General features: G+C 42.7%; 1 protein-coding gene across 1 annotated transcript in view; it reads left to right on the top strand.

Moving 5' to 3' along the window:
* The first annotated feature begins 23 nt into the window (after positions 1-23).
* The window catches only part of B3GAT2 (beta-1,3-glucuronyltransferase 2), an 81314-nt gene continuing 55557 nt past the window's right edge, over positions 24-25780 (top strand). The window contains exon 1 of the mRNA XM_006168295.3: positions 24-625. Within this exon, the coding sequence (XP_006168357.1) occupies positions 104-625 (522 nt within the window). The 5' untranslated portion in view covers positions 24-103. The remainder of the gene's footprint in view (positions 626-25780) is intronic.

Here is a 25780-nt window from a genome sequence, read left to right as displayed (position 1 = left end):
CGAGGCTCCCTGAGCACCGCCGCCGCCGCCGTCCAAGCAGCGCACTGGGGTTCCCAGGCTCGCCCCGCTCAGGGGCGTCCGAGAAGCCGGGGAAGCGCGCACCATGAAGTCCGTGCTGTTCAGTCGCTTCTTCATTCTCCTGCCCTGGATCCTAATCGTCATTATCATGCTCGACGTGGACACGCGCAGGCCGGCGCCCCCGCTCACCCCGCGCCCCTACTTCTCTCCCTACGCAGTGGGCCGGCCACAGCCGCAGCCCGAGCCGCCGCTGCCCACGATCTATGCCATCACGCCCACCTACAGCCGCCCTGTGCAGAAAGCGGAGCTGACCCGCCTGGCCAACACGTTCCGCCAGGTGGCGCAGCTGCACTGGATCCTGGTGGAGGACGCGGCGGCGCGCAGCGAGCTGGTGAGCCGCTTCCTGGCGCGGGCCGGGCTGCCCAGCACGCACCTGCATGTGCCCACGCCGCGGCGCTACAAGCGGCCCGGGCTACCGCGGGCCACCGAGCAGCGCAACGCCGGCCTCGCCTGGCTCAGCCAGAGGCACCAGCACCAGCGCGCACAGCCGGGCGTGCTCTTTTTCGCGGACGACGACAACACCTACAGTCTGGAGCTCTTCCAGGAGGTAGCGGCCGGCCCTGTCCCATGGGCGGCAAGGGCGGGAGGGCGCCTTGGGGCCCGCCGGGCCGCCCCCGCACTGCTCCTGGGACTTCTGCGCTTTCGAGTTCTCAGTTCTCCGTGAGCGCTTTCAGGACTCCGCGTGGAGTCTCTCCTCGCCGGCAGTGCGGAGCGGCCTCCGCTGGCCCTGGTGGCGGGTGCGGGGGTGGGCGGGCGACGGAGGGGACCGCTGTAGCTCAAGAGGAGGGAGTCTGCTCCGGGGCTTTGCTGTCTCGAGATTGGGCCAAGTATAATAGCTCAGGGATGTGGCGCGGGCATGCTTTCCGGAGACCGCTCTGGTGGGCGGGAGGATGGAGACCAGGCTGGAGAGATCGGGGAGGGATGCCGCACAGGAGGCGGCTAGGCTTGTTGGCTACGCTCCCAGGACTTTTAGCCACACAGATGTGATTCTGAGTCTAGAACCTGATAGGGCGGAAGGTGGAGATGGTGACTGGAAGTCAGCCTGCAGTCAACTTTTCTTTCATAAAGTCAGCCCCTGGCACAGACAGGGTTGATGAAAGCATCACCTTCTCTGGGTATCCTTCCTCCATCTCTTCAGCGCACCCCACAGAAGTCTTTTCTACCCTGGAGATTCTCCTTTTTGCAAGTAAACCCTGTCTGAAAACTGAGTTGTCCTTGTTCTGCCTTGTGGCTGGCTGTACCCCAGAGGATCTTCTGGGCTGCCTGGCTGGTCCCTTTTCCTGACCCTCCTCTAAGGCCTCTTCCTAGGGAGTTAGCCAGGCCTCGCTTGGTCAGGGCCATTGAGTCCTGGTGCTCTCTGTGAGTAGTCTCTGCTGCTGAGATGGCACACGCGCTCCTTTGGAGGGCCACACCCACACCCAGCTGGTCCTGGGTGACAACAGGTGTTTCTTTCGGTGGGTTTGCGTGTGTTGTCTGCGGGTGAGACAGTTGCATGGCTCTGTCAATTTCGTTTCTACCATAAGGATTAGAGTTAAAGAAACGTTCTGTGATGTCCTGTGGGACTAGTGCTTTCTTCTTGGTTTTTTTTTTTTTTTTTTTTTTTTTGGAGAGTTTTTTTTCTGTAGGGCACGTGCGCTTGCCAGAAAGACAGAGAGATAGAAAGCGAGAAATCGAGAAATCATCCCCCCAGGAAGGATGGCTTCACATCAATCCCTTCTCCTCCCTTGTCCTCTCGGGATCTTGGGCACGCAGTCACACGTGCCTGGAGTGCGTTTAAGCCACCGGGTCCGGGACTCCAACTGCGTTCAACTACCTGGGAGTCCAGCGACATAGCCATTACGCTAACTGCTGGTCCCTAGTGCTTCCCTCTTGAAGTTCCTTGACATGTCCCTGGAAGAACCGCACCCAACTCCCTCTCCCTCAAGTGCACTGGGCGTTTACTCAGCAACATGTATGAGCTGGACACTGTGCACTCCTAGGATAATCTGTTTCATAATCTAATACTAGATACTCCCCCCCAATTCAAGTACCCTCCACATTTTCATCCGACTGTCTCCATTTCGATTTCTTAACCTCAAGATAGAGTTACTCTAGACCTTTCCAGTTTATTTTTTGTGTGATTTTTTTTTAAAAACTCCATTTCTCAAAGATAATTGCTGCCTTCATTTCTGTTCATCCTCTTCGCTGTGAATAAAAGGAGCAGTACCTGCTTGCCATCTTTTATTCATCCTGCCCTGTATCTTTCTTTCCATGTTTCTTCAGAGAAATAAAGCAAGCTTGGCCTTGTAGGATGGCCTTCATGGTAAACCAAGATTAGAGATACATCCAGTTTTTAAAGTTGGGCTTTTATTTTGATCCTGTTTGGGTACTCTTTTCTCCAAAGAAATGGCTTGTATTCTGAAGCAAATATCTTTTGAATTTCAATTCACCATTTTAAACCCCCTCCTTCTATTACAACTTGGAAATGTGAAAATGTAAGATATTGTTTAAGCAGAATAATGTACATCACTGTTAACCTTTTAGGGGGCTAGATCACGAAGGGGGTGATTTAGTTTACTCTCAGCTTTTCAAATGCTGGCGCGAGGTGTTGGTGAGTGGAAGAGCTGGCACGTACAGGCATGAACAGTCTTCCTTTGATGGAAGCTGAAAGGGGGGTTTGTTGGTGGGGGATATTAAGCAGTGGGAGAAAAATCAAGTAGGTTTTTTATTGGTCCACGAAAGGGGGATGATAAAACGAAGAAGAGAAGGTAGGGAGAAAAATAGTATTGGCAAAGAGGAAAGGATAAAGGGGGGGAGGGGAATGCAGAACTTTTAGGGCCCTGAAATTTTATGTAATTGGAAGTAATGAATAATCAAAATAAATTTGTCTTCAAGTAAGAGGATGTGCAGCAGTTTTTTAATGGAGAGGTGCGATGTATACACAAGCCAAGACAGTTTTAAAAGCATCGTATGCTTGACACACTTAAACTCCATAGCCCCTGGATGTTCCTTTCAGGGTTTTTATTACTATTTCTCATCCACCACCCTTTCAGCTGCATTGTTTTGGGACAGGTTAGGCCTCTATTTACCATATAGGTATATTGATACCTTGCTTGCCTTGTTACAATTTGCTTATTTCCTATATGGCAAGCACCATTGAACTCATTAGATTAGTAGAATTTATGCATCCTGAGTCACGTGCATCTTCCAGAATTTGACGTTTATTTTTCTTTAAACCTTTAGTTTATTAATGGGTTGGTCTTCAATACACTCGTTCTTGGATTAATGATTCCATGTGGATTACAGTCTAGACATTGTTCTTTTAGAGAAAAAGTAGAACCAGACAAAACATTTAAAAAGTGTAGCTCCTTGGGGGAAAGGGAAAGATCTGTTGCAGGATGCTGTAGGGCTGGGGCATATATATCAGCCCTTTATATTGTGCGTGCACACAGATTAGATTTTAAGTAATCCACCTTAAAGAATGTCCTGAGTCAGGCTTCATCTTTTATTCATAGTGCTTCTAATTTCCATGGTTGATATTAAGGTAGATAAGATAAAAAGAGGAAAACGAACCAGGTACAAATGAGCCCACTAAGTATTGGCAGCAAATGAAGGAAAGTAAGGGATGAAAGGTCTCAAATTAAATTAAAGACACAACAGGCAATCTGTGTTTAATTATTCCTCCCTCGCAACTGGAATGATGCCTTTTTTCCCTCCCATACAGCTAACTAATTTTCAGTCTCTCTTTGCAACTGAGCTATGCCACCAGGAAAGGAGTATTTGCATTGAACGTTCCTGTGTTAACAGCCAAATCCATTTGCAAATGAGGCTTAGTGTGAGTCTAGCTGCAGAAACCTGGCTGTCCACTGGGGACAAAGGTGGTGGGGATTTTTCTGGCTTCAGGTATCTCAACAACTACTCCTGATCTTCCTGTCTCACTGACGGGGTGTTGCACCCAGGATCACAGGAAATCCTGCCTGCCTGCACATCCTATCGATCTAGCTCTGTGGAAAAGCTTATTTGCAAAGGATTTAAGCTGCTTTCAAAAAAAGCCACAACTCCAGATAAATGTGACTCTATCTAGTCATATTTTCAATAACATTATTGAACAGACTTCTATTCTTCACTAGAAAACCTTCAAAGCTTTCCTAAATTTAAAGCCAGTGCTTTTCGGGTGAAATTTGTTTCACCTTTGGAAATCAATGGAATTGAAAGGTTAAAAAATATAGCACTTTCCAGGCAAGAAATGAAAACTGAAAAATTTACTTTTACACTTACTGAGGTAAGACTGGAAGATAGACCAGCTTGAACAATTAAGGGACTCATGAAAAGAATCACTTAATGAGATTGTCTTGAAGGTGTTTCTGGAATGTAATGAACTAAAGAGGCCCCTAGTTTGAATTTTTTTGTTGGGTACCGTTAAGTTCTTATATTTGTGTGCTAGGCTAGTGAAGGAGTTGAGGCTTAATTCTGTCTTGCTTCTTTTTCGACGTGTTTCTATGGTTTCCCAAAACTTTTTCTGCTTCTTTGAGCCGTCATCTGAGGATCTAAGTGTTTACAATGTTTGACACTTTCCTCCAAATAGTTGTAACTCAGTCTCTTTCTTGGAAAGATTCTTGACACTTCCCTTTTTCATCTTGATGCAATTACTTTGCGTGCAAGTAAAGAAACCTAGAACGTTCTCTTAGGTGTAACATAAAAAAGACTATTTTACCTGAAATATGCCCCTTATCTTTTATTTCTCCTTGTCTGAAAGCATATTAATGGTCATGCCATGGACCTGAAAAAATGTGAGAATTTTGTAAAATGAGAATATAAAACTACAGCCAATTTTCATGGACTAAAAATGTTAAATCTCTAAATTTCTTTATCCTTCCAGGGTACACAGTACTTGAATTATGGGTCATTTTAGGCAGTTTTGTTTGGAGACCAGTTTTCATTTCAATTTTGATATTTTAATGGGCCAGAAATAACAATTCGTGTTTAAAATATATTCTTCCTTCTGCGTCTTCCTATTATCTTTTCTGTCACTCTTTGCCCCGCAACCTACTTTTTGCTGTTTATTCTCTCTCCTAATAGACACGTCGGACCCATTGGTGCACTGAATGTGAGTCTTTTAAACGTTTGGGCTGTTGTCTGCTGCTGCTTGGGGACTATAATGAGTGACTCCATTTTCTTCTATACTCCACTTGCCTCTAAATTACAAACTGGTAAATTTTCTCTTGTGTGAACAGCAATGGAATAGTAATTGCTTTTAAGACAAGCTGCAAGAGCAGAATAGACTGACCAAAGTCAACAGTCTTATTTATTAGCTCTCCCAGGTGATAATCAAGTTGTGTGTGTGTGTGTTCACAGAATTCAGTCATGTTCAGGTATGTCCATTCCAATCTTTTAGGCGCTCATGGAATATTTGCCCAGTCTGTCTAAATTAAAATAACACATGTATCGTACACTTGATTTGTGATGCGGTTGAAGCATGAAATATAAGTTTACGTGATTCTCACATTTTCCCCCAATATACAGATTGTTATACTAGTGCACAGATAGGTCAGCTAGGTTTAAAATAGATTCCAATTCACAAAAATAAAACTAAGATAATTTGCTGTTTATCCCTGGTTATTTTTATATATAATTTAAAATAAATGATAAAAATAGACTTTACCATGGATAGAAGCAAAATATGAAATAATTGATGTTATCTGAGCACTTACTATGGGTCAGGAACCTCCTTTAGGGTTTTACGTGTATTAACTCATTTAATCTTCATAGCAGTCTCTGAGATAGGTTCTAGCCTGTCCTACATTTTTGTTTTGGTTTTGAGTGTGTGTATTTTATACTAGTGCTGATACTTAGATATAAACGCAGTCCTTTGGTGAGTACAGGAGATTTAAACAACTGTAACTTGACTGTACTCTCATTGTTTACCTCTAATATAATCAGTATGTCCATTTTTAACAGAAGCGCAAGGAAGTGGCTTTAGAGAGTCAGGTAGCCGTTTTGTGGCAGGACAGTATTTGGCTCCCCATCGCCTTGATCCTGGAGCCTGCACTTTGCTCATCGCTGACATGTGCAATCAGATGGAAATATGCCATTTTAATACATAAAGCATTTGGTTAGTGGGGCTTTTCTGATACTCTTGCTGTCTTGTGCCATATTTGAGCTCAGGTCTTCTAGCATATACTGACTTTTTAAGAAGATTTATTTATTTACTTTTATATGTTACTATTTTAAAATTGGCTGTAGGGCATGTGCACTCATCAGAGAGAGACAGAGAAAGCAAGCCGCCTGGTCTGGGACTTGAACTGTGGTTGGCCATGTGGGAGTCCAGTGCCTTAGCAATCATGCCACCTGCTGGCCCCAGCATATATTGACTTTTAATTTTATCTTTTGACCTTTTTCTTTTTTGTTATTTTTTATTGTTAATTTTAATTGACAAATTAAAAATGAATATTTATTGTGTACAATATGATCTTTTAAAGTATGTATAGATTGTAGAATGACTATATGAAGCAAGTTATATCCATTAGCTCACATTCTTAAGTTTTCCACCTGTGGTGAGGACATTTAAAATCTACTCTCAGCAGTTTTCAAGTATACAGTACATTATTATTAACTATAATCACTATGTTGTAGAATAGATTTACTCTTCCTATCTAACTGAAATCTTGTATCCTTTGGCAAACATTTCTCCAATCCTACTCCTATCTTTTCCCCTGATATCATTTGGTCTTATGAAAATTTTGTCTCCTTTACTCATCTTCTATACCATTTAATATTTAGATTGCTTTTTTCAAGTCAGAGGAAAACTGCTAAGTTAGTATATAAACTGTAACTGCACATACTTTTTAAATGATGTGTTCTTGTGAAAAAAATAAGAATCAATTTCTGAAAGAAGGTAAGACGTTGAAATGAACTTCTCCTCAGTTGATATGTAGGCATCAGCAACTCGGGGCATGTGTCCTGTCAGGGCAGATGGAACTAAATGGAAGAGTGATTTTCAGGGTACAATGTAAATGGGGAAATGTTGAACTGTTTCAGGTGGGCTCAGTGGTTTACTGTAGAAACAGAAAGGAGACTCTGGGGTCCTGAGCTGATTTGAACTGAAGCTACTGTGGACAACAGACACCTGCTGGCCATTCCCTCCCTAGAGGTTGAAGCCACTCCTCCTGGGAGCACAAAGATGTGCTTGCAGGAACTGTCATTCCCCATGCCAGTGTGCTGCTAATGCCAGCTGCTGGTGACCACACTGCCATGCTCTCTTACATCAGTGGAAAGAGAACTTTAAGCAGTATGTATGTTGCATACCAAATCTAATACTGTTCCTCCAACATGAATTGCAAATATTGTAAACTGAATTATATGTATAATTGTACTTTCATCTCTTTAGTGAAAACTGAGTGTGGCAATGCTAACCATCCTCCACTCACTAAGATGTCAGTTATCTAAGAATTGTGTGTAAGCATGGAGAGAGGGTCGTTCTGCAAGAGTCTACCTACCTTCCACCTGGCTTTATCACACTGAGAAGATATTTAAATATAATGAATCTGTGTATCTTCTCTACTGCATAACACATAAGACCTGAGCACCTTCTACGTGCTGGGCACGGTATTTAGTGAAGGCACAGGGTCTCACAGCTGTGAACAGAAGCACCCTGCCCTCACTACTTGAGTGTCCACACTGAACATGCGTACTATGACCAGCTGTGCTGGGGAAATGCAGTGGCAGGGAGTATCAAACTGGAGTGGGTGAGTGGAGGAGTCATAGAGGCAGTGACATCCGAGCTAGAAGTAACGGGTGATGAGGTCTAGTGGGCAGCAGGGCAGGAAGGAAGGAGCTTCCCCAGGAGAGGGAGCCACATGCGTGCATCTGAAACAGGATGCCTGGACTTTCAGAGACCGGCAAGATGTTGGCGGAAGGCCAGATGAAGAGAGGATGAGGTGGGCAAGGAGGCGGCCGCTTTTCCATCTCCCGCATTTCAGAGTGTGGTTTTTAACCTTGGGGGAAGGTTTTGTTTTGTTTTGTTTTTATTTTTAGATTTTTGCCTTAGGGCATGTGTGCTTGCTCTAGAGATATGAGAGAGACAGAGAGAGAAGTAAAGTAAAAAAAAAAAAAATCACACCCGGAGGGATGGCCATGCCGCAGTCCTTTCTCCTCCATCTTCCTTGCGCACATGCTCAGCATGTATTTCCAGCTGCAGGCTCCAGAACACGAACTGCAGAATACGCCCTGTGGGATCCAGCTCCTTAACCAACATGCGGCCTGCTGGCCCTATCGTTGTGGGAAGTTTTAACATCTATCTCAAACCTGTCCTATAAAGAAAAAAGTCTTCCATTTCTTTATATATAGGAGTGGAATTTAAGTCATGCTCATTGAAGTTTTCTTGACTGTCCCTAGATAAATCTGGGAAATTGGATGTATACACAGCAATTTTAGGAGTATGCTTTCTTCTTTCTTTCTTTCTTTCTTTCTTTCTTTCTTTCTTTCTTTCTGCCTTAGGGCATGTGTGCTTGCTCTAGAGATATGAGAGAGACAGAGAGAGAAGTAAAGTAAAAAAAAAAAAAATCACACCCGGAGGGATGGCCATGCCGCAGTCCTTTCTCCTCCATCTTCCTTGCGCACATGCTCAGCATGTATTTCCAGCTGCAGGCTCCAGAACACGAACTGCAGAATACGCCCTGTGGGATCCAGCTCCTTAACCAACATGCGGCCTGCTGGCCCTATCGTTGTGGGAAGTTTTAACATCTATCTCAAACCTGTCCTATAAAGAAAAAAGTCTTCCATTTCTTTATATATAGGAGTGGAATTTAAGTCATGCTCATTGAAGTTTTCTTGACTGTCCCTAGATAAATCTGGGAAATTGGATGTATACACAGCAATTTTAGGAGTATGCTTTCTTCTTTCTTTCTTTCTTTCTTTCTTTCTTTCTTTCTTTCTCTCTTTCTCTCTTTCTCTCTTTCTCTCTTTCTTTCTTTTCTCTCCCTCCCTCTCTCTCTCTCTCTCTCTCTCCTCCTCCTCCTCTTCTCTCTCTTTCTTCCTTTATTTCTTTCTCTCTTTTTTGCATATGATTTTTCTAATACTCATTAGGCAAATTTTTGATTTTTAACTTTTTCAACAGACCTTGGATAAAGTGGGTAGTAAATTAATAGGAACATTACAGATAAGAATATGTACCTCTGACTACACCAAGGAAGTGGTAGTGTAGACTTTTCTAGGTTCATTATAGCACCAACATCACGTTAAATAATATAATATAATATATGAGATTGGCTCCGTGGCTTGGTGGTTAAGGCAGCTGGATCCCACATGGCCGACTGTGCATTCAAGTCAGATCCAGCAGTTTGAAGGTCTTACTGAGCACAGGTGTGTGTGCACTCAGAATCGCAAAAGGAGGGAGAAATGGAGGAAAAGGGATTGTAGTGTGGTCATTCTCCATGGGGAGTGCTTTCTCCTCTCCCTCATTCTCTGTCTGTACCTCTCGCTGGCAAGTGCACCTACCTCTAACAAGAACCCCTTAAGCTGTAACTTAAAGATGATGTGGCCCCTCCTCTGACTCTAAGGATTTTCATGCTAATGGGGAGAGTTACAGAGAGAGAGAGACAGAGAGAGAGAAGGCCCGTGGTGTGCAGCAAGGCAATCTTGTCTAAAGCCACAAGTGGTGGGAGGTGTGTCAAGGTAGTTGTGAGCCAAGCAAGTATTGGGCCTCTCTACTCTGGGGAAAGGCTGGAGGCTAGTGGGGCGCTCTGGTTGGAGGTTGGAAATAATCTCCCTTGTTCGAATTTAGCTTCACCACTTAGTGGTTGCATAATTTTAGCAAGTCTGCCTATTCATGCATTTGCTGTAAGTATTGAAGTATAGGTGTTATAAATATTAGTTACTTTCTCCTTGTTTTTTTTTTTCATGTGGGTGACTGCCCCAGTTGAGGAGTAGACCAGATAGCTACACCACCTCAATTGTTTAGATGCCTCTAAATATTCTGTCCTGAGATCGGGATTATGTTTCCAGATGCCTCAGAGAGAGGAGGAGGATGTAGAAGTATTTGACTTTCCCAGATTAGTCTGTACCCGAGTGAAACTGCATAAACTGGGTATCTTACGCCATTGGGTGCTACTAGGGTGATCAGAGGGACGGGGTTAAATAGGGCTTGTCTGCAAAGAGTCTTGGGAGGAAGTGAGATGTGAGAGAGTAAAAACGCATCTGAAGGACATTTCATCTTGAGAGAAGATGAACGGTGTTCTCCTGAAGGTTTGGAGGGCTGAGGGTGATTAATAATTGTGTGAATGCTAGGCAGTTGGCTTACTTATAGTTCAGCGCAGGACACTAACCTTCCTGTGGGTCCTGGCTATTTTGTTTTTGTTTCTGTTTTTAGTTTTCCTATAGGGTGCATGCACTCAACCAAGAGAGACAGTAAGAGAGCAAGAGAGGAAATGAGAAATCATTCCCCAGTGGGTATGGCCATACAACAATCCATTCTCCTCCATTCTCAGCATTTTGGGCATGCACACACATGCACCTGGAGTGATTTTCAAGCTGCTGGGTCCAGGACTTAAACCATACAGTTGGCCATGTGGGATTAAGTGCCTTAAACTCTACACCACCTACCAGCCTCTCTTGGAGTGTTTTGTTTTGTTTTGTTTTGGTTTGGTTTGGTTTGGTTTTGAGACAGAAAGTGAGAAATCATTCCCTCCTCCAGGGGGGTGGCCACACCATAGTCCTTTCTTCTCTATTCTCTTCTCAGGTTTTGGACATGCACACACAGGCGACCAGTGTGCATTTTAAGCTGCCAGGCCTGGGACTTGAACTGTGGTCTACTCCTACTGTGGGGAGTCCAGTGACGTAACCATTATACCGGTACTCCTGGTGTGGTTTTTAATTATTGTGTAGTCCCAGTGCCTACCATGGACCTAGGGCTGCATACTTACAACATGACAAATTGGTTATTTCTGGCAAGAATTAATAAATTAAAAAGATAGTATGTTACCAAAGGGAGGGCAGCTTAGTGGAGAAGAAAGAAATAGCCAACACACATGGTTAGAAGCAGTAATTTGTCTGATGAGACAGATACAGACACTGACAGAGAGACGGGAAAGTGCCCTTGAGAGGGTCTCACACTGCAGTCCTCCTCCCAGCCCTTCCCTGCCACCCAGTTGTGCCCCACATAGTCTGACCCTGGAGCTGCATCCTAATCTCCCTCATGGCTTCCAGCATGGTGGGAGGTTGCACCACTGCTGCGCCACTGGTGAGCATTTCCTGGGGCCAGAAGGTTAGGAGTACTGCTCCCTGGAGAAGGGGAAAAGTGCCACACCACTCCCAGCCCTACCTGGGGACCTGGGGACGAGCTGCTCACTGGCCCTAGCTGACTGGCACTCTCTGGGAGGCCCCAGAAAGCTCACTTGTCTTTTTTCAAACATCACTTAAGCTAAGTAGTGAAGTAGAAGTATTCTAAAGCTTATTTTCTGCAGAATGAGGAAAATGTGCATGTTGTGTGTGTTGATTGTGGTGTGCATGTCATGCGTGTCGTCTGTCGTGTGTGTGTGTGTGTGTTTGCCCACAGGGTCTCCTGTTGCCTCTCTGCTTGCAAATGCCTTGTAAAATTAGACATACTGGGGGGGCTGGCAAGTGGTGTGGTGGTTAAGGGCGCTGGACTCCCACATGGCCAACCGTGGTTCAAGTCAGGGACCCGGCGGCTTGCTCTTTCACTTTCCCTCTCTTTCTCTCTCTCCCTCTGTTCGTCTCTGATCAAATTAAAATAAATTAATAAAGTTAAATAAGATAATTCTTTAAACAAATACACATACTGGGATGTTTTCAGGTTGACATCTAAAGTTGTTTTTTTCCCCTAACCCTAACCCCTAAACCCTAACCGTAACCAAACCCTAACCCTAACCAAACCCTAACCCTAAGACATCTCAAGTTTTTAAATGATTTTAAGCAGTTGTAAAGCAAGTGATTTCTAGTGTATTATAACCATTGATATTTGTAATGAAATTTAAATATAGCCAGTAGGACCTGTAAGTACTGTAACAATCTGATACCCGTCACCATTTACTAGACATATTTTTAGATAATGTTTAGAAATTGTATATCGTTCCTTTTCTGTTTCTATTTCTCCTCAGAATGTTATTTAGAGAGCTTTTGTTTGTTTGTTTGTTTGTTGTTTTGTTTTTGTTTTTTTGCTATAAGTCATGTGTGCTCCCTGGAGAGACAGACATAAAAGTGAGAAATCACCTCCCCCCCCCCAGGGAGAATGGTCACACTGCAATCGTTCAACTGCAGTCAGTGGCTATGTGGGATACAGCCTCATTTACCACCACACCACCTGACTGTCCCCCTCCCTTCCTCAGAATTCAAGGTTTGAGGTCATTTGTTGATCCTCCTACCACAGAGAAAGCATGAATATAGTTAGTGTTTAAATACTTTTTAAGGGCTGACCACAGAAAAAGCATGAATATAGTTAGCGTTTAAATACTTTTTAAGGCTGACCTGGCAGCACAGCACCTAAACTAAGGGCTGTGTGTAGAAAGCCACATCCCACGTAGCTGACTGGGGTTTGAAATTCAGCCCTGTCAGTAGCAGTGTATGTGGAGCAAAGGAAAAAGGATTGACCACGCCCCACTAGAGGGCGTCGTCTCTCTTTCTCTCTCTGGCAAGCACATGTACTCTCTGGCAATTAAATAAACATAATAAATAAGAGTGGTGGTTAAGGCAGCTGGATCCCACATGACTGACCTCACAATTCAAATCCTGGAGCTGGTGCCATGAAAAACACACTGGTGCATGTGGGTGCAAGTCCGAAATCCCAAAGGAGGCAGAGATGGAGGAGAAGGGATTTCAACCACTCCCCGTGGAGAGAGGAGGTACTTCCTCTCCCCCACAAGAGTACATGCCATTAGGCAACAGTTTTTAAATTTAACTTTATTTATTTATTTTAACTTGACCAAGAGAGAGAAAAAGAGAGCAGGAACATGAGAAAGCAAGCCACCAGGTCCAGAACTTAAACCACGTGGGAGTCTAGTACCTTAACCACCATGCCACCTGCTGGCCCCAACCATTGGCAAAATTTTAATTAATTAATTTTTAAAAATTTTCGAGGCCATCAGATGGTATGGAGGTTAAGGCAGCTGGATCCTACACAGCCAGATGAGTGGTTCAAGTCCCAAAACCGGCAGCTTGAAAATCACACCAGGTTGCTTTCCCAAAATCCCAAGAGGAGAAGGGACTAGAAGGGATTTGGTTTGGCCTACCCCACAGGGGGTGATCTTTCTATATGTCTCTGTCTCTGGCAAGCACAAGTGCCCAATAGCAGAAAAATAAACAAACAAACAAACAAAAACAGTTCTCACTCTCAACCTCTCTGTCTTAAAAAATCTAGGATGAACTTAGCATTACAATTAGAAGTGGTGAATAATTACTCAAAATAATATAAGCGATACATATTTGGGTGATTGTTAAGCATAAAGACTATATTTATTAGAAATCTATTTCTTAGTTACATGGATGGAGCTTTTTTGCTGTTGACTATATACTCTGTATTCGTTGGTGAACATTACAGATTGCTAGAAAGAGATAGGATTTGGTATAAATTATATCCCTATGAAGGCACCTTATTTACATAAAGCAACAAATAAGATGGAAAGCATTTTCTTATAGCAGTGTTCCTCAGTTTTTTGAATTCTCAAGCTTTATGCCCAAAAGCATATAATGATCTCTCAGCAAGAACAATTTTAATGATCTATTGATGACATTAGGTCCCCTTCAGTTTTGTCAAATGCAAATAATTAGAAACCTCTGGTCTCCTCAAAGGCTTCATTAGAGACAATTGACTTTATTAATAAAGACAGCAGTATTTCTGATTACCTTTGTTTGGTGTCCTGGAGGTTCAGTCACAGTGGGACAGTGATTTAATACAATTTAAGATGGGCAGTCAGACCCTTTGTGAAGGGGGAGAAGTGACACTGGAGAGGGCCAGGGAAGGGTAGGACCTGCCTTTATCCAGCAGGTCGGTTTTAGGAAAGCTGCCAAGGAATGCTGAAGGCCTGAGAATTCATCCCCTTAAAACTGTGTCTACATATTCCATGGAGAGTCTTGGCGGTATGCTGGGACCGCGTACACGCCTAGTCTGAAAACTGAAGTTTGATAGAAAGCTCACCCAGTGATACGACCTCTAGACCTGGCTAAAGCAACATCAGGTGAACTGATTAGTGTTTTGTTTTGTTTTTGTTTTTTGGGAGGGGGTTTGTGTTTTTATTTTTTATTTTTTGTATGTTTGTTTTTTATGCGGTGTACTAGTCTCCCCATCACATTTAGATGTGTGCATTTCTGTTTAATTTTCATGGTGTCTCTAAGGCAAAAACCATGACTCTGTCTTACACATGAGAAAAATCCTAACATTTAGCTTTTACACAGGGCTTGATACAGATGTCTGTGGTTGCTGTGAGAATTAATAAGTCGATGCTTATTAGATAAGCACATCCGGGTAACTTCCTATTTATGTGGCCATGTCTCTCAGAAGTCAGTGGTCACAGGAGCTGTGAAGAGGCTCCAGAAGGCAGGATGTCACAAAGCCACCTGGCGTCCATAGCTGCACCAATCCCGACAGTCTTGGCGGCAGAGGTGCTGCTTTGCCGGCTGATGGGAACGAGAATTTAAGCATTGTCCGTATGTGGATGTGTTGTTTATGGTCTAAATAAACTTGGCATTGAACGATGAAAATGCCAGTATCATTTCTAAAGGTCAGATGACAGTCTGGGTATATTTTTGTAGCTTCGAAAAGTTCCTTAGCTGTATCTCTTCACAGGATGAGAGGCCTAGAGACAGAGACTTCCCTGGGAAGTCATTTCCTTCGGGAGCTGCTGCCTGCCTACCTTTGCGGTGGCTGCGTGACAGCGGTCAGAGCTCAGCTGGGGCTAGCACCGACTGCTGATCATGTTTTCATTTTCCTTTCATAGAGATTTCTTTTAATTTTCTTATTAATATATTAACTATACCTTTGCTTCCTATTGTACATTATGATAGGACAGGTCTTTTGGTTTTTACCTTTTCTGTCTTGCTTTTTCCCTTTATTTTAACCAAAAAGTTAAGAGGTTGGGCTATGTTTGTAGTTTCTGTGGACAGTGCTTTGGGGTTTTACAGAAACCCAAGGTTTTCCTCTGGAAAATCATTTGTCCCATGTATTAAAATATAGAAGGCCAACTGTGGTGTGGTGGTTAAGACAGCTGGATTCCACATGGCAACCCCACATTCGCGTTCTGGAACCAGCAGTTTGAAAAGTGTGCAGGGCACATGTACATGGGTGCCCAAAATCCCAACAGGAAGGAGACATAGAGGAGAAGGGATTGCAGTGTGACCATGGCCAATGGGAGATGCTCTCTCTCTCCCCTCTCCTCCATCTCTCACCAGTGAATGTATGTGCCTGCTGGCAAAACTTAAAAAGCAAATAAGTAAAAAATAAAATATAAGTGTTCATTTGATTGATTCTTGTAAATCTCATAACATTGGAAAGTATATGACTATTCTGTTTTTACGTCTCTTCTCCCTAAACTTGAAGGGCAGAGGAGAGAAACAAAAATGGAGTATTCCATTTATTTTTTGTATTATCATGATAAAAATATATGTGCTTGTCCTGATCTCATCTAATGTGGTAGAATGTACATTTATCATTTACATATTTAATCTGAAAACCTCTAATCTACTTCTATTTCTGAGAATTAGACAATTCTAGGTACCTCATGTAAGTGGAACATACAATATTTATCCTTTTTGTATCTGACTTGTTTCATCAACATTTTATCTTCAAAGTGCATCTACAGGGACCAGCAGTTAGTGTAATGGCTATGTCGCTGGACTCCCACGTAGTCAACTGCGGTTCACGTCCCAGACCTGGTGGCTTAAAACTCACGCCAGGCGCGTGTGCGTGCGTGCCCAAGATCCCGAGAAAAGAATGGAGGAGAAGGGATTGCGGTGGGGCCATCCCCCCTGGGGGGTGATTTCTCGCTTTCTGTCTCTATGTCTCTCTCTGTCTGTCTGGCGAGTGCATGAACCCTATAGCAAAAAAAAAAAAAAAAAAAAAAAAAAAACCTCTAAAAAAAAGTGCATCTACATTGTAGCATATATCAGAATTTTACTCCTTTTTGAGACTGATTAAAATTTCATTGTGTGTGTATACCACATTTGCCCATCTGTTTATCCTTAGATAGACATTGGATTTGCTTTTACATTTTAAGTATTATAAATAATGCTGGTATGAATATTGGTGTACAGAGATCTATTTGAGTTACTGCTTTCAATTCTTTTGGGTGTATATGTACAGAAATGGAATTACTAGATCATTTTGTAGTATGTTTTCCACAGAAGCTACCCTTTCACATTCCCATTAGTGGAGCACAAGGGTAACGGTTTCTCCATAACCTAGTTATTTTGTGGGTTTTGTTCATTTGTTTGCTTTTTTTTTAATGTAATAGTCATCCAAACTGTAAAGTGAAATCTCATTGTGAAAGGTGTGAAGCAATATTGTGGTTTGATTCCCATTCCCCTAATGGTTAGTGATACTGAGCATGTTTTCATGTGCTTCTTTCATTTGTGTATCTTTCATGGAGAAATGTCTGTTCAAGTCATTTTGCCCATTTTTGAAATAGGTTTTTTGTTGTTGAGTTTCAGGAGTCCTTTACATCTTCGGGATATTATTCCTGTGTCAGATATGTAACTTGCTAATATTTCTCCCACTTGAGGGTTGCCTTTTTATTTTGTTGATAGTGTTCTTTGAACAAAAGTTTTAAATTTTGATAAAGTTTAATTTAGCTTTTCTTTTGAGCTTTAGGTGTCATACCCAAGAAGTTGTGGCAAATCGAATGTCAGGAAGTTCCTCTTTGTTCTCTCTCTTTTTTTTTTTAATATAATTTATTATTACTTTTTTTTTTTTTTTTACAGATTTTAGGTTTCTGCCATAGGGCATATGGGCTCACCAGAGAGGAGAGAGACAGAGAGAAGGAAAGTGAGAAATCACTCCTGGGGTAATGGTCATGCTGTAATCTCTCCTCCTCCATTCCCGTCTTGGGATTTGGGGCATGCATACACATATGCCAGGCCTGATTTTCAAACCACTGGGTCCAGGACTTGAACTGAAAACAGCTATGTGGGAGTCCAGTACCTTAACCACCATGCCGCCTGCTAACCCTCCCCTTCTCCATGTTTTCTGTTAATAGACATAGAGTTTTAGTTCTTTTGTACATGGTGTTAGATAAGGATTCAACTTCAGTCTTTCACATGTAGGTATTTAGATTTTTTTCCCAGCAGCATTTGTCAAAAACCTGTTCTTTCCCCATTGATTGATCTTAGTATCCTTATCGAACATTTTATGTTAAGGGTTTATTTATGGGCTCTCTATTCTACTCCATTGGTTATATGTCTTTCTTTATGCCAGTACTATGCCACTTTGATTAATATAGTAAATTTTGAAATCAGAAAGTGTGAGCCATCCAGCTGTGTTCTTTTCCAAAATTATATTGACTATACAGGATGCCTTGAGGTGCCATATAAATGTTAAAATGTTTTCATTATTAAAATGTTGAAATTATGGTAAGGACCACATTAAATCCATAGATTGCTTTGGGTAGTATTAAACCCTTAAGTCTTTGATCCATGAGCATGGGACTTTCTTCCATGTGTTTATGTCATCATTCATTTCTTTCAGGAATGATTTGTAGTTTTGAGTGTATAAGTTTTTGCCTCCTAGATTAAGTTCATTCCTAAGTATTTTATTTATTGATTTTTTTTAATGCTACCTGTTAGGTTGTTTTGTTTGTTTGTTTTGAGAGAGATTTTTGTCATAGGGTACGTGCATGCGTTCACTGGAGAGACAGAGAGAAAGTGAGAAATCACTCTTAGTGGGGGATAGCCACACCACAGTCCCTCCTCCTCCATTCTCCTGGAGATTCTTGAGCATGCACGCATTTGCACCCAGCTGAGATTCTTTTTTTTTCTTTTTTTTTTTTTTTTTGAGAGGTTTTTGCTACAGGGCGAGTGTGCTCACCAGACAGACAGAGAGACAGAAAGCAAGAAATCACCCCCCAGGGGGGGATGGCCACGCTGCACAGTCCCTTCTCCTCTGTTCTTCTTGGGATCTTGGGCACGCACGCACACGCACCTGGCATGAGTTTAAGCCACTGGGTCTGGGACTCGAACCGCAGTCGACTACATGGGAGTTCAGCGACATAGCCATTACACTAACTGCTGGTCCCCCAACTGAGTTTCAAGCTGCCAGAGCCCAGATTCAAACCATGGTCAGCCATGTGGGAGTCCAGTACCTTAGCCAGTTTGCCACCTGTTGGCCCCACTGTTAGATTTTAGTAAAGTAGGTTTTGCTCTTGGCCACATATACTAAGAAAACTAAAACAAAAAAAGCTGAGAGAAACTGTAGGTACATATAGCAACATAAACAGACCTTTAAAATACCGTATAGTGGGCCAGCTGGTGGCATGGTGGTTAAGGCAGCTGAATTCCACATATTTGACTGCACAGTTTGAGTCCCAGACTCTGGCTTGAAGAACTCACTAGGAATGTGTGCTCAGAATCCTGAAAGAAGAAATGGAGAAGGGAGTACAGTGTGACTATCCCTCGGGGGATGCTTTCTCCATTTCCCTCTCTCTCTCTCACTGTCTGTCTCCAGCAAGCATGGGCATCCTCAAACAAATTTTTAAAATATGGAATACAGCTTAGAAAAATGGAAAAGAATCTACCCTACATTATGTACATTTAAATTACTGTATACAAAGCATTATACATTTTATAAGGACACATTCAAATAATTCAAGGTTTTCTGAATTGTGTTCTATACTGGAGTATAGTGTCTGGTTAGTTTTTTGTTTTTTGCTTTTTGGGTTTTTTTTGAGAGAGAGAGAGAGAGATTTTTGCTATAGGGGGAAGTCTGCTTGCTGGAGAGACAGCAAGAAATCATCCTCCAGCTGCAATTTCTTCTCCTCCATTCTCCTCTTGGGATTTTGAGCATGCACACAAATGTGCCCAACGTGAGTTTGAAGCCACTGGGTCTGGAACTCTAACCACGGTCAGCCATGTCGGAGTCCAGTGACGTAACCATTACGACATCTGCTGCTCCCTGGTGAGGTGTTTTTAAGAGTGGGTTTAAGTGCCTGATTCTTGTTTATGGTCGCCTCCAGGGCTGATCCAAACATGCATCAAGAATAAACCTTTAAACTCTGAAACAGTGGGAAAGGCACCCCTTATTCATAGTTCCATTCTGTAGAATTTACTTAGTGCAGTTTCCTTTCCGAGAAGATGGGATGTTTCTTGTACATCTAAGAAAAGAGGTTCCACTGGTTCCCTGGTGACAGGTCCCAACGTCTAAACCAAGGTAGGAGACTCTGCCCCTGAGAACGTGTGATGGTTATGGAAATGCCAGTGGCAATGACAGCAGCAGACACTCGGATGGCACTTATTTATGCCCCAGAACCAGAAGTGCTTTGCATGTCTACCGCATGTAATGTTCACAACAACGCCTTGAGATGTTGCACTGATGTCATTGCACCTACTTATGTATGTGGGAACAGCAATAAGGGAGCCTTGCTAATTTACTTGACACTATATGGCTAAATAGTGGTGAAGGTGAGGTTGGAACATTAGGTTTGAATATTAGGTCAGAGTCGTAGATTCAACCTTTCACTTTTTCTCTACTGTCTGTTGCTTGTTCATTGATTCTTCTTTCTTTTTCTTCTTTTATTCCTTTTTCTATTTTTTCATTTAATTTGCTTCTCATTTTTAGTTATTTGAGATGAAAGCTTAGACCATTATTCTTTTTAACTTTTCTTCTTTTCCAGCAGATGTTAAAAACTACATTTCACTGAAAGTACTGTTTCAGCTGCACTCCGCACATTTTGTTTGTTTGTTTGTTTAGTGTTTGCTCTGGGGCACGTGTGTTCATCAGAGAGAGAGAAATCCCAACACAGAGGGAATGCCACACTGCAGTTCCTTCTCCATTTTCCTCTCGGGATTTTGGGCACACACACACACACACACACACACACAATACACATACACACTCACACGCCCAGCAGAATTTTCAAGCTGTTGGATCTAGAACTTAAACAGTTCAGTCACCATGTGGGACCCAGTCACCTTAGCCTCCACACCACCTGCTGACCCTCACTCTGCACATTTTGATGCTGTATTTTCATATCATTCATTTCCAAATATTTTCTAATTTCCACTTATTTATTTATCATCTCCTTTTCTATAATTTTACTACATAATTCAAAGTATGTTTTGAATTTCTATATATATATTTTTTTTTTGGAGAGGTTTTTGCTATAGGGTGCGTGCGCTCGCCAGACAGAGCGAGACAGAGAGACAGAAAGTGAGAAATCACCCCTCGGGGGGGATGGTCACGCCGCAGTCCCTTCTCCTCCATTCTCCTCTCGGGATCTTGGGCACGCACGCACATGCGCCCGGCATGAGTTCTAAGCCACTGGGTCTGGGGCGCGAACCGCAGTCGACTACGTGGGAGTCCAGCGACATAGCCATTACGCTAACTGCTGGTTCCCTCATGTGCTTTTTTACTTGCCTGTTTATTCTCATCATTTTACTTTTTTCTATCTTCTATAAAGTGTGTCCATTATAAATACTGCATCATTGGTTTCTGTTTGTTTATTCACTTGGCTTTTCTAATACTCTTCTCCCAATTAAGGAGGCAATAATCTGTAAACATATCTTTATTTAAATAAACCCTGCTGTGAATGTCGCACTCAGTAAACAGCCCCAGCTTTTGTGTGCTTAAGTGTGTGTGCATGTGTGTGTGTGTGTGTGTGTGTCTGAATGAGTAAGAGAGAGAGAGACAGAGAGAGACAAAACAGATTTCTGAATTAAGTAGTTTCCTTAAAGATCCACCTGTATCTTTACTTTTGGCCAAGATAAAGGTTGGTCATGCTAACTACGTAAAATAACCTTTTTCTGAAGCTACAAAGAATCTACTTATTGCTCTATGGAGACTTCCCCCCCTTTTCTCCCCCCTCCCAGAGGTTTTGCTATAGGGTACATGCATTTGTGGAGAAACATAGAAAGTGAGAAATCACAGCCCCCCCCCTCCAAGGGGGGAGTGACCACACCACAATGCCTTCTCCTCCAATCTCTTCTCAGGACTTTGGGCACACATGCACACGCCTGGCATGAGCTTCAAGTCGCTGAGTCTGGGACTTGAATTCTGGTGGGCCATGTGGGAGTCCAGTACTTAACCACTATGCCGCCTGCTGACCCCTCTAGGAAGAATTCTATACAATTTGGAAGATTTTTACCTTTTAAAATATTTTCTGACAGTCTTCTATACTCTTAGAGGGTTTTCTTCCTATTTCTCTTTTATTCACTTGTCACAAATTCAACGAGAACCAGAGAACTTTTTTCTTTCTCTTTGATTTCAAGTATAGAACTAGAGGTCATTATACTTCCCACTGTCGACATCATCCTATGCAAGTTTCCTCTGCTGTTCTACTTATTTTCTATTATCCTTATCCTCAAGCTTCTATTTTAACATGTATGAAATACTTTGTTTTTTTTTTTTTTTGCTTGTTTGTTTTTGGATTTTGCTATAGAGTACACATGCTCACTGGAGAGACAAAGAGAGAGAAAGTGAGAAATGACCTCCCAGAGAAGGTGGGCATGCCTCAGTCCCTTCTCCATTCTTCTCTTGGGATTTTGGGCATCAGTGCATGCGAGCATGATTTTTGAGCTGCTGGATCCTGGACTTAAACCACACTTGGCCATGTGGGAGTAAAGTGCCTTAACCACTGTGCCACCTGCTGTCCCCTGGAGAACCTTATTTTATTTGCATGTGCCCTTGTGAAATATTAGTACTTTATGTGTATATTTTCAGTATACATAAATGGCATTATGGAGTCTATTTTTCCATGTTATACCATGTTTTTAAGATCTATTTATATTGCTGTGTGCACCTCTAGTCTGCTGCTCCTAACTGTGAAACTTTTTTTTTTTCAAATTGTTATTCTTATAAATGCTCTATTTATTTGGGAAATTAGAATTTGCTGTAAGGTACTTTTCTGTATTCAACACTATAGCACTCTAGTGCTTTATTTATCAGTGAAGAAAATTAAAACTCCAGTCCTACTGTTCAGAGTCTGTATCTGTCTAGTCACAGACTTTACTAAAATGGCAAGCTCCCACTTTCTTGTGAATCATGTCCTGGTAAATGCGAATCTTTCCCAGAGATGACTGGCATCTCTCCCTCCGAGGACTGACTCTCTGGGTACAGTGCCCCCTACGCCCAACCCTCCTCCATTTTAGGCACTCATTTTTGTTGGATGCCTTAGTTTTATTTGTATAAAATCATGCCACATTTCCCCCTGGTTCTGCACTTAACATTTTCATGGCCCTGCACCAAACTGGCAACCTGGGGCGTCCTGGCTGCTCTCATCAGTGAGCTTCACGTCAGGCATCGGGAACAATCCAGTATGTCATTGAGATTAATGGTTCAACAGAATGTCAAGTGTCACAGAGAGGAAGGCTTTGGCTACAGGTTATACAACCCTAACTTGAATTGGCTTAAAAACTAAGCACAGGGGCCAGTAGGAGGTGTGGTGGTTAAGGCACTGGACTCCACATGGCTGACCACTGCTTGAGTCCCAGACTCAGTGGCTTTAAAATCATACGAGGTGCATGTGTGTGCATGCCCAAAATTCCAAGAGGAGAATGGAGGAGACAGGATTGTGGTGTGGCCATTCCCCCTGGGGAGTGATTTCTTGTATTCCCTCTGTCTATCTGTCTGTTTGTCTATCTCTCTTTCTCTCTGGTGAGTGCACAAGCCCTATGCAAAAACCTTAAAAAACACACACACACACACAAATTAAGCACATATATTATCTCACTCTATTAGCTAATAATTAATATTGGCTACTACAGTAGGCAAACCCTGACTTCAGAGAGCCTTGACTCAGTAAAAACTTGATGCTTGGTCCCACAAGGTTTGCTGGAGGTTGGCGACCCTCCAGGGCAGAGCTGGTGACTTGGATGTCACTGTGCTCCTATCTTGTCACTACACTCTCTGCAATATGTGGATTCTAAAGTCACCCTAGCAAGAGAAGAGAGCTGGTGGATCACAAAGGCTGTTTTTCAGGATGAAACTTGAAGTTAACTTATGTGAATTTTACCCAGTCTCCATTATTCCATAGTCAGCCATCAGTCATAGGAATACATGTTTTGGTTTTTTTGTTTGTTTTGTTTTGGTTTTGTTTTTGTTTTTAGAGAGAGATTTTTGCTATGGGGCGCATGCACTTGCTAGAAAGACAGAGAGATGGAAAGTGAGAAATCACCCCCAAGGGGGATGACCATGCCGCAGTCCCTTCTCCTACATTCTCCTCTTGGGATTTTGGGCATGTACGTACATGCGACTGGCGTGAATTTTAAACCACTGGGTCCATGACTCTAACTGTGGTCAACTACATGGGAGTCCAGTGATGTAACCATGACACCATCTGCTAGTCCCCATATAACCATGTCTTAATGGTGCAAAGGATGGTGAGAAATAGACTTTTCTTGTAAGCTTAGACAGAGGAAAAGTTGTGATTAACAGGAGCCTCATTCCTGGAACAGGAGGTTCAGATGTAGGGCAGGTTTTAGGGTCAGCTAACTTAGTGACTCAGTAATGTCATCTAGATCTTTTCATTTCTCTTCATCCCACCAGCCTCAGAATATCAGCTTTGTCTTCAGGCTGGTTCTCCTGATTACAAGATGGCTGCTATAGTTCCATCCGTCACATCCAGGCATGCCAATGTGGTGGGGCCAAAAGATCATCCATGAGAGTGAGGGAACCTTTCTCAGAAGCATTCTAGCACACCTCTGGTGACCAGACCTCTCAACACCCAGATTAATCACTGAAAGTCATAATAGAACCTTGGCATTGGGAGGTCTCTTTCTCCTCAGTTACATGGGGAAGGACTTAGTTCCCATGTGAACGAAATTTAAGTTTAGTCAGTAAGGAAGAAAAGAGAGTTTATATTGAATAGGTAACCAGTGGTGCCTGCCACAGCCGCACGGCCAGTCTCTGTACTCATTAACACCCTTTAGGCTCCGCAGTGAAGTTGGCAGTCTCCATGTGGCTCCGGCACTCTTCTCAGTAGGTTTTGCCTAGCGTTGTGTATCTGCTCTTGCTATTGTCTTGCTGTTTTCCTTTGTATTTTCTTGCATATGGGAAAGCTATTAATTTTTTAGCCACCTCTATTCAATTTTTTTTTATCTGTGTGTCTGCCTTAAATTATTTTTAGAGCAATATTAGATGTTAATTAAATACTAGGAAAGAAACTTAGAAGGATCTTAAACAGGAAACAGTGTTGAAGAATAAGAAAGCAGATAATATTATGTTACATCTGTATATTTGAAAAAGATGTTATGTCTCAGTGCTTGGAGAAGATGTGGGATTGTTTGTTTTTCACAAAACGTGTGTTAAAAAATGCTATGTGGTGGGGAAGGGGCAGTTGGGAGGAAAGAGAAGGGGTGATCTCTTTAATGTCCCCAAATATATCTAATGCTGAAACTATATGATTAAGAAACAATATCTTTTAAGGGTATCTGAGAGCTTTAGAGACCTCTTTTTCCCCCATTCTACCTGACAAGAATGGGAGCTGAGTGGTTGGTTTACATATGGAGAAATTAAGGACAGAAATGAAGCCATTAGAATTCTCTCACAGCCATAGTACTAAGCAAACTAGAGCAGAGGTCTTTGGGTCGGTACTCTTTTTAATCGAGCGTGGCCAAGGCGACCGTTCCTGGAGTGAACTCTGCCACCTCTTATGCACTGATGAAAAGGAGTCCACCCATGCAGGGCATACCCCAGTCCCACTCCACACACACTGGTGCACACACACACACAAATGCACATTGCACAAAACCACAGAACATACTCTGAGAACATACTGATTTTTTTTTATAATTTATAATGTTTTTAATTTATTTTTTCTGTTACCAGGTGGCCACTGATTATGGTCCTTGGTTTTTGCAATTGCCAGCAAAGAATTGAAGACAGATCCTGACAGATAAGCTGATAGTATGGAAACTTAAGTGAAGCAAAGTACATTCTCAGAAAGGGAGAGCGGGCTGGCAGAAGTCCCACCAGCCTTGGGGTCTTCTCTTCTCTTCTCTTCTCCTCTCCTCTCCTCTCCTCTCCTCTCCTCTCCTCTCCTCTCCTCTCCTCTCCTCTCCTCTCCTCTCCTCTCTTCTCTTCTCTTCTTTCCTTCCTTTCTTTCTTTCTTTCTTTCTTTCCTTCCTTCCTTCCTTCCTTCCTTCCTTCCTTCCTTCCTTCCTTCCTTCCTTCCTTCTTTCTTTCTTTCTTTCTTTCTTTCTTTCTTTCTTTCTTTCTTTCTTTCTTTCTTTCTTTCTTTCTTTTTAAAGGTTTTTGTCATAGGGAATGTGCACTCACTGGAGAAAAACAGAGAGATAGTGAGAGGGAGAGTAGAATCACCCCCCACCCCAGACCCCTGGGAGGGGGATGGCCACTCTGTAATCCCTTCTCCATTTTCCTCCTGAGATTTTGGGCACACATGTACATGTGCCTGGTGTGGTTTTCAAGTCACCAAGTCTGGGACATGAACAGCAGTCGGCCATGTGGGGGTCCAGCCCTGTGACCACTATGTCACTTGCTGGCCCCCAGGGTGGATTTTTGTAATGATGGCTCAGGATTCCTGGTCCCTCCCTGACTGTAATGACCCCCCCCACT

Source organism: Tupaia chinensis, unplaced genomic scaffold (assembly GCF_000334495.1).
Source record: "Tupaia chinensis unplaced genomic scaffold, TupChi_1.0 Scaffold145685_1, whole genome shotgun sequence".
Lineage (NCBI taxonomy): Eukaryota > Metazoa > Chordata > Mammalia > Scandentia > Tupaiidae > Tupaia > Tupaia belangeri.
Note: the sequence above shows the minus strand (reverse complement) of the source record. Positions and strands in the feature narration are given on the sequence as shown.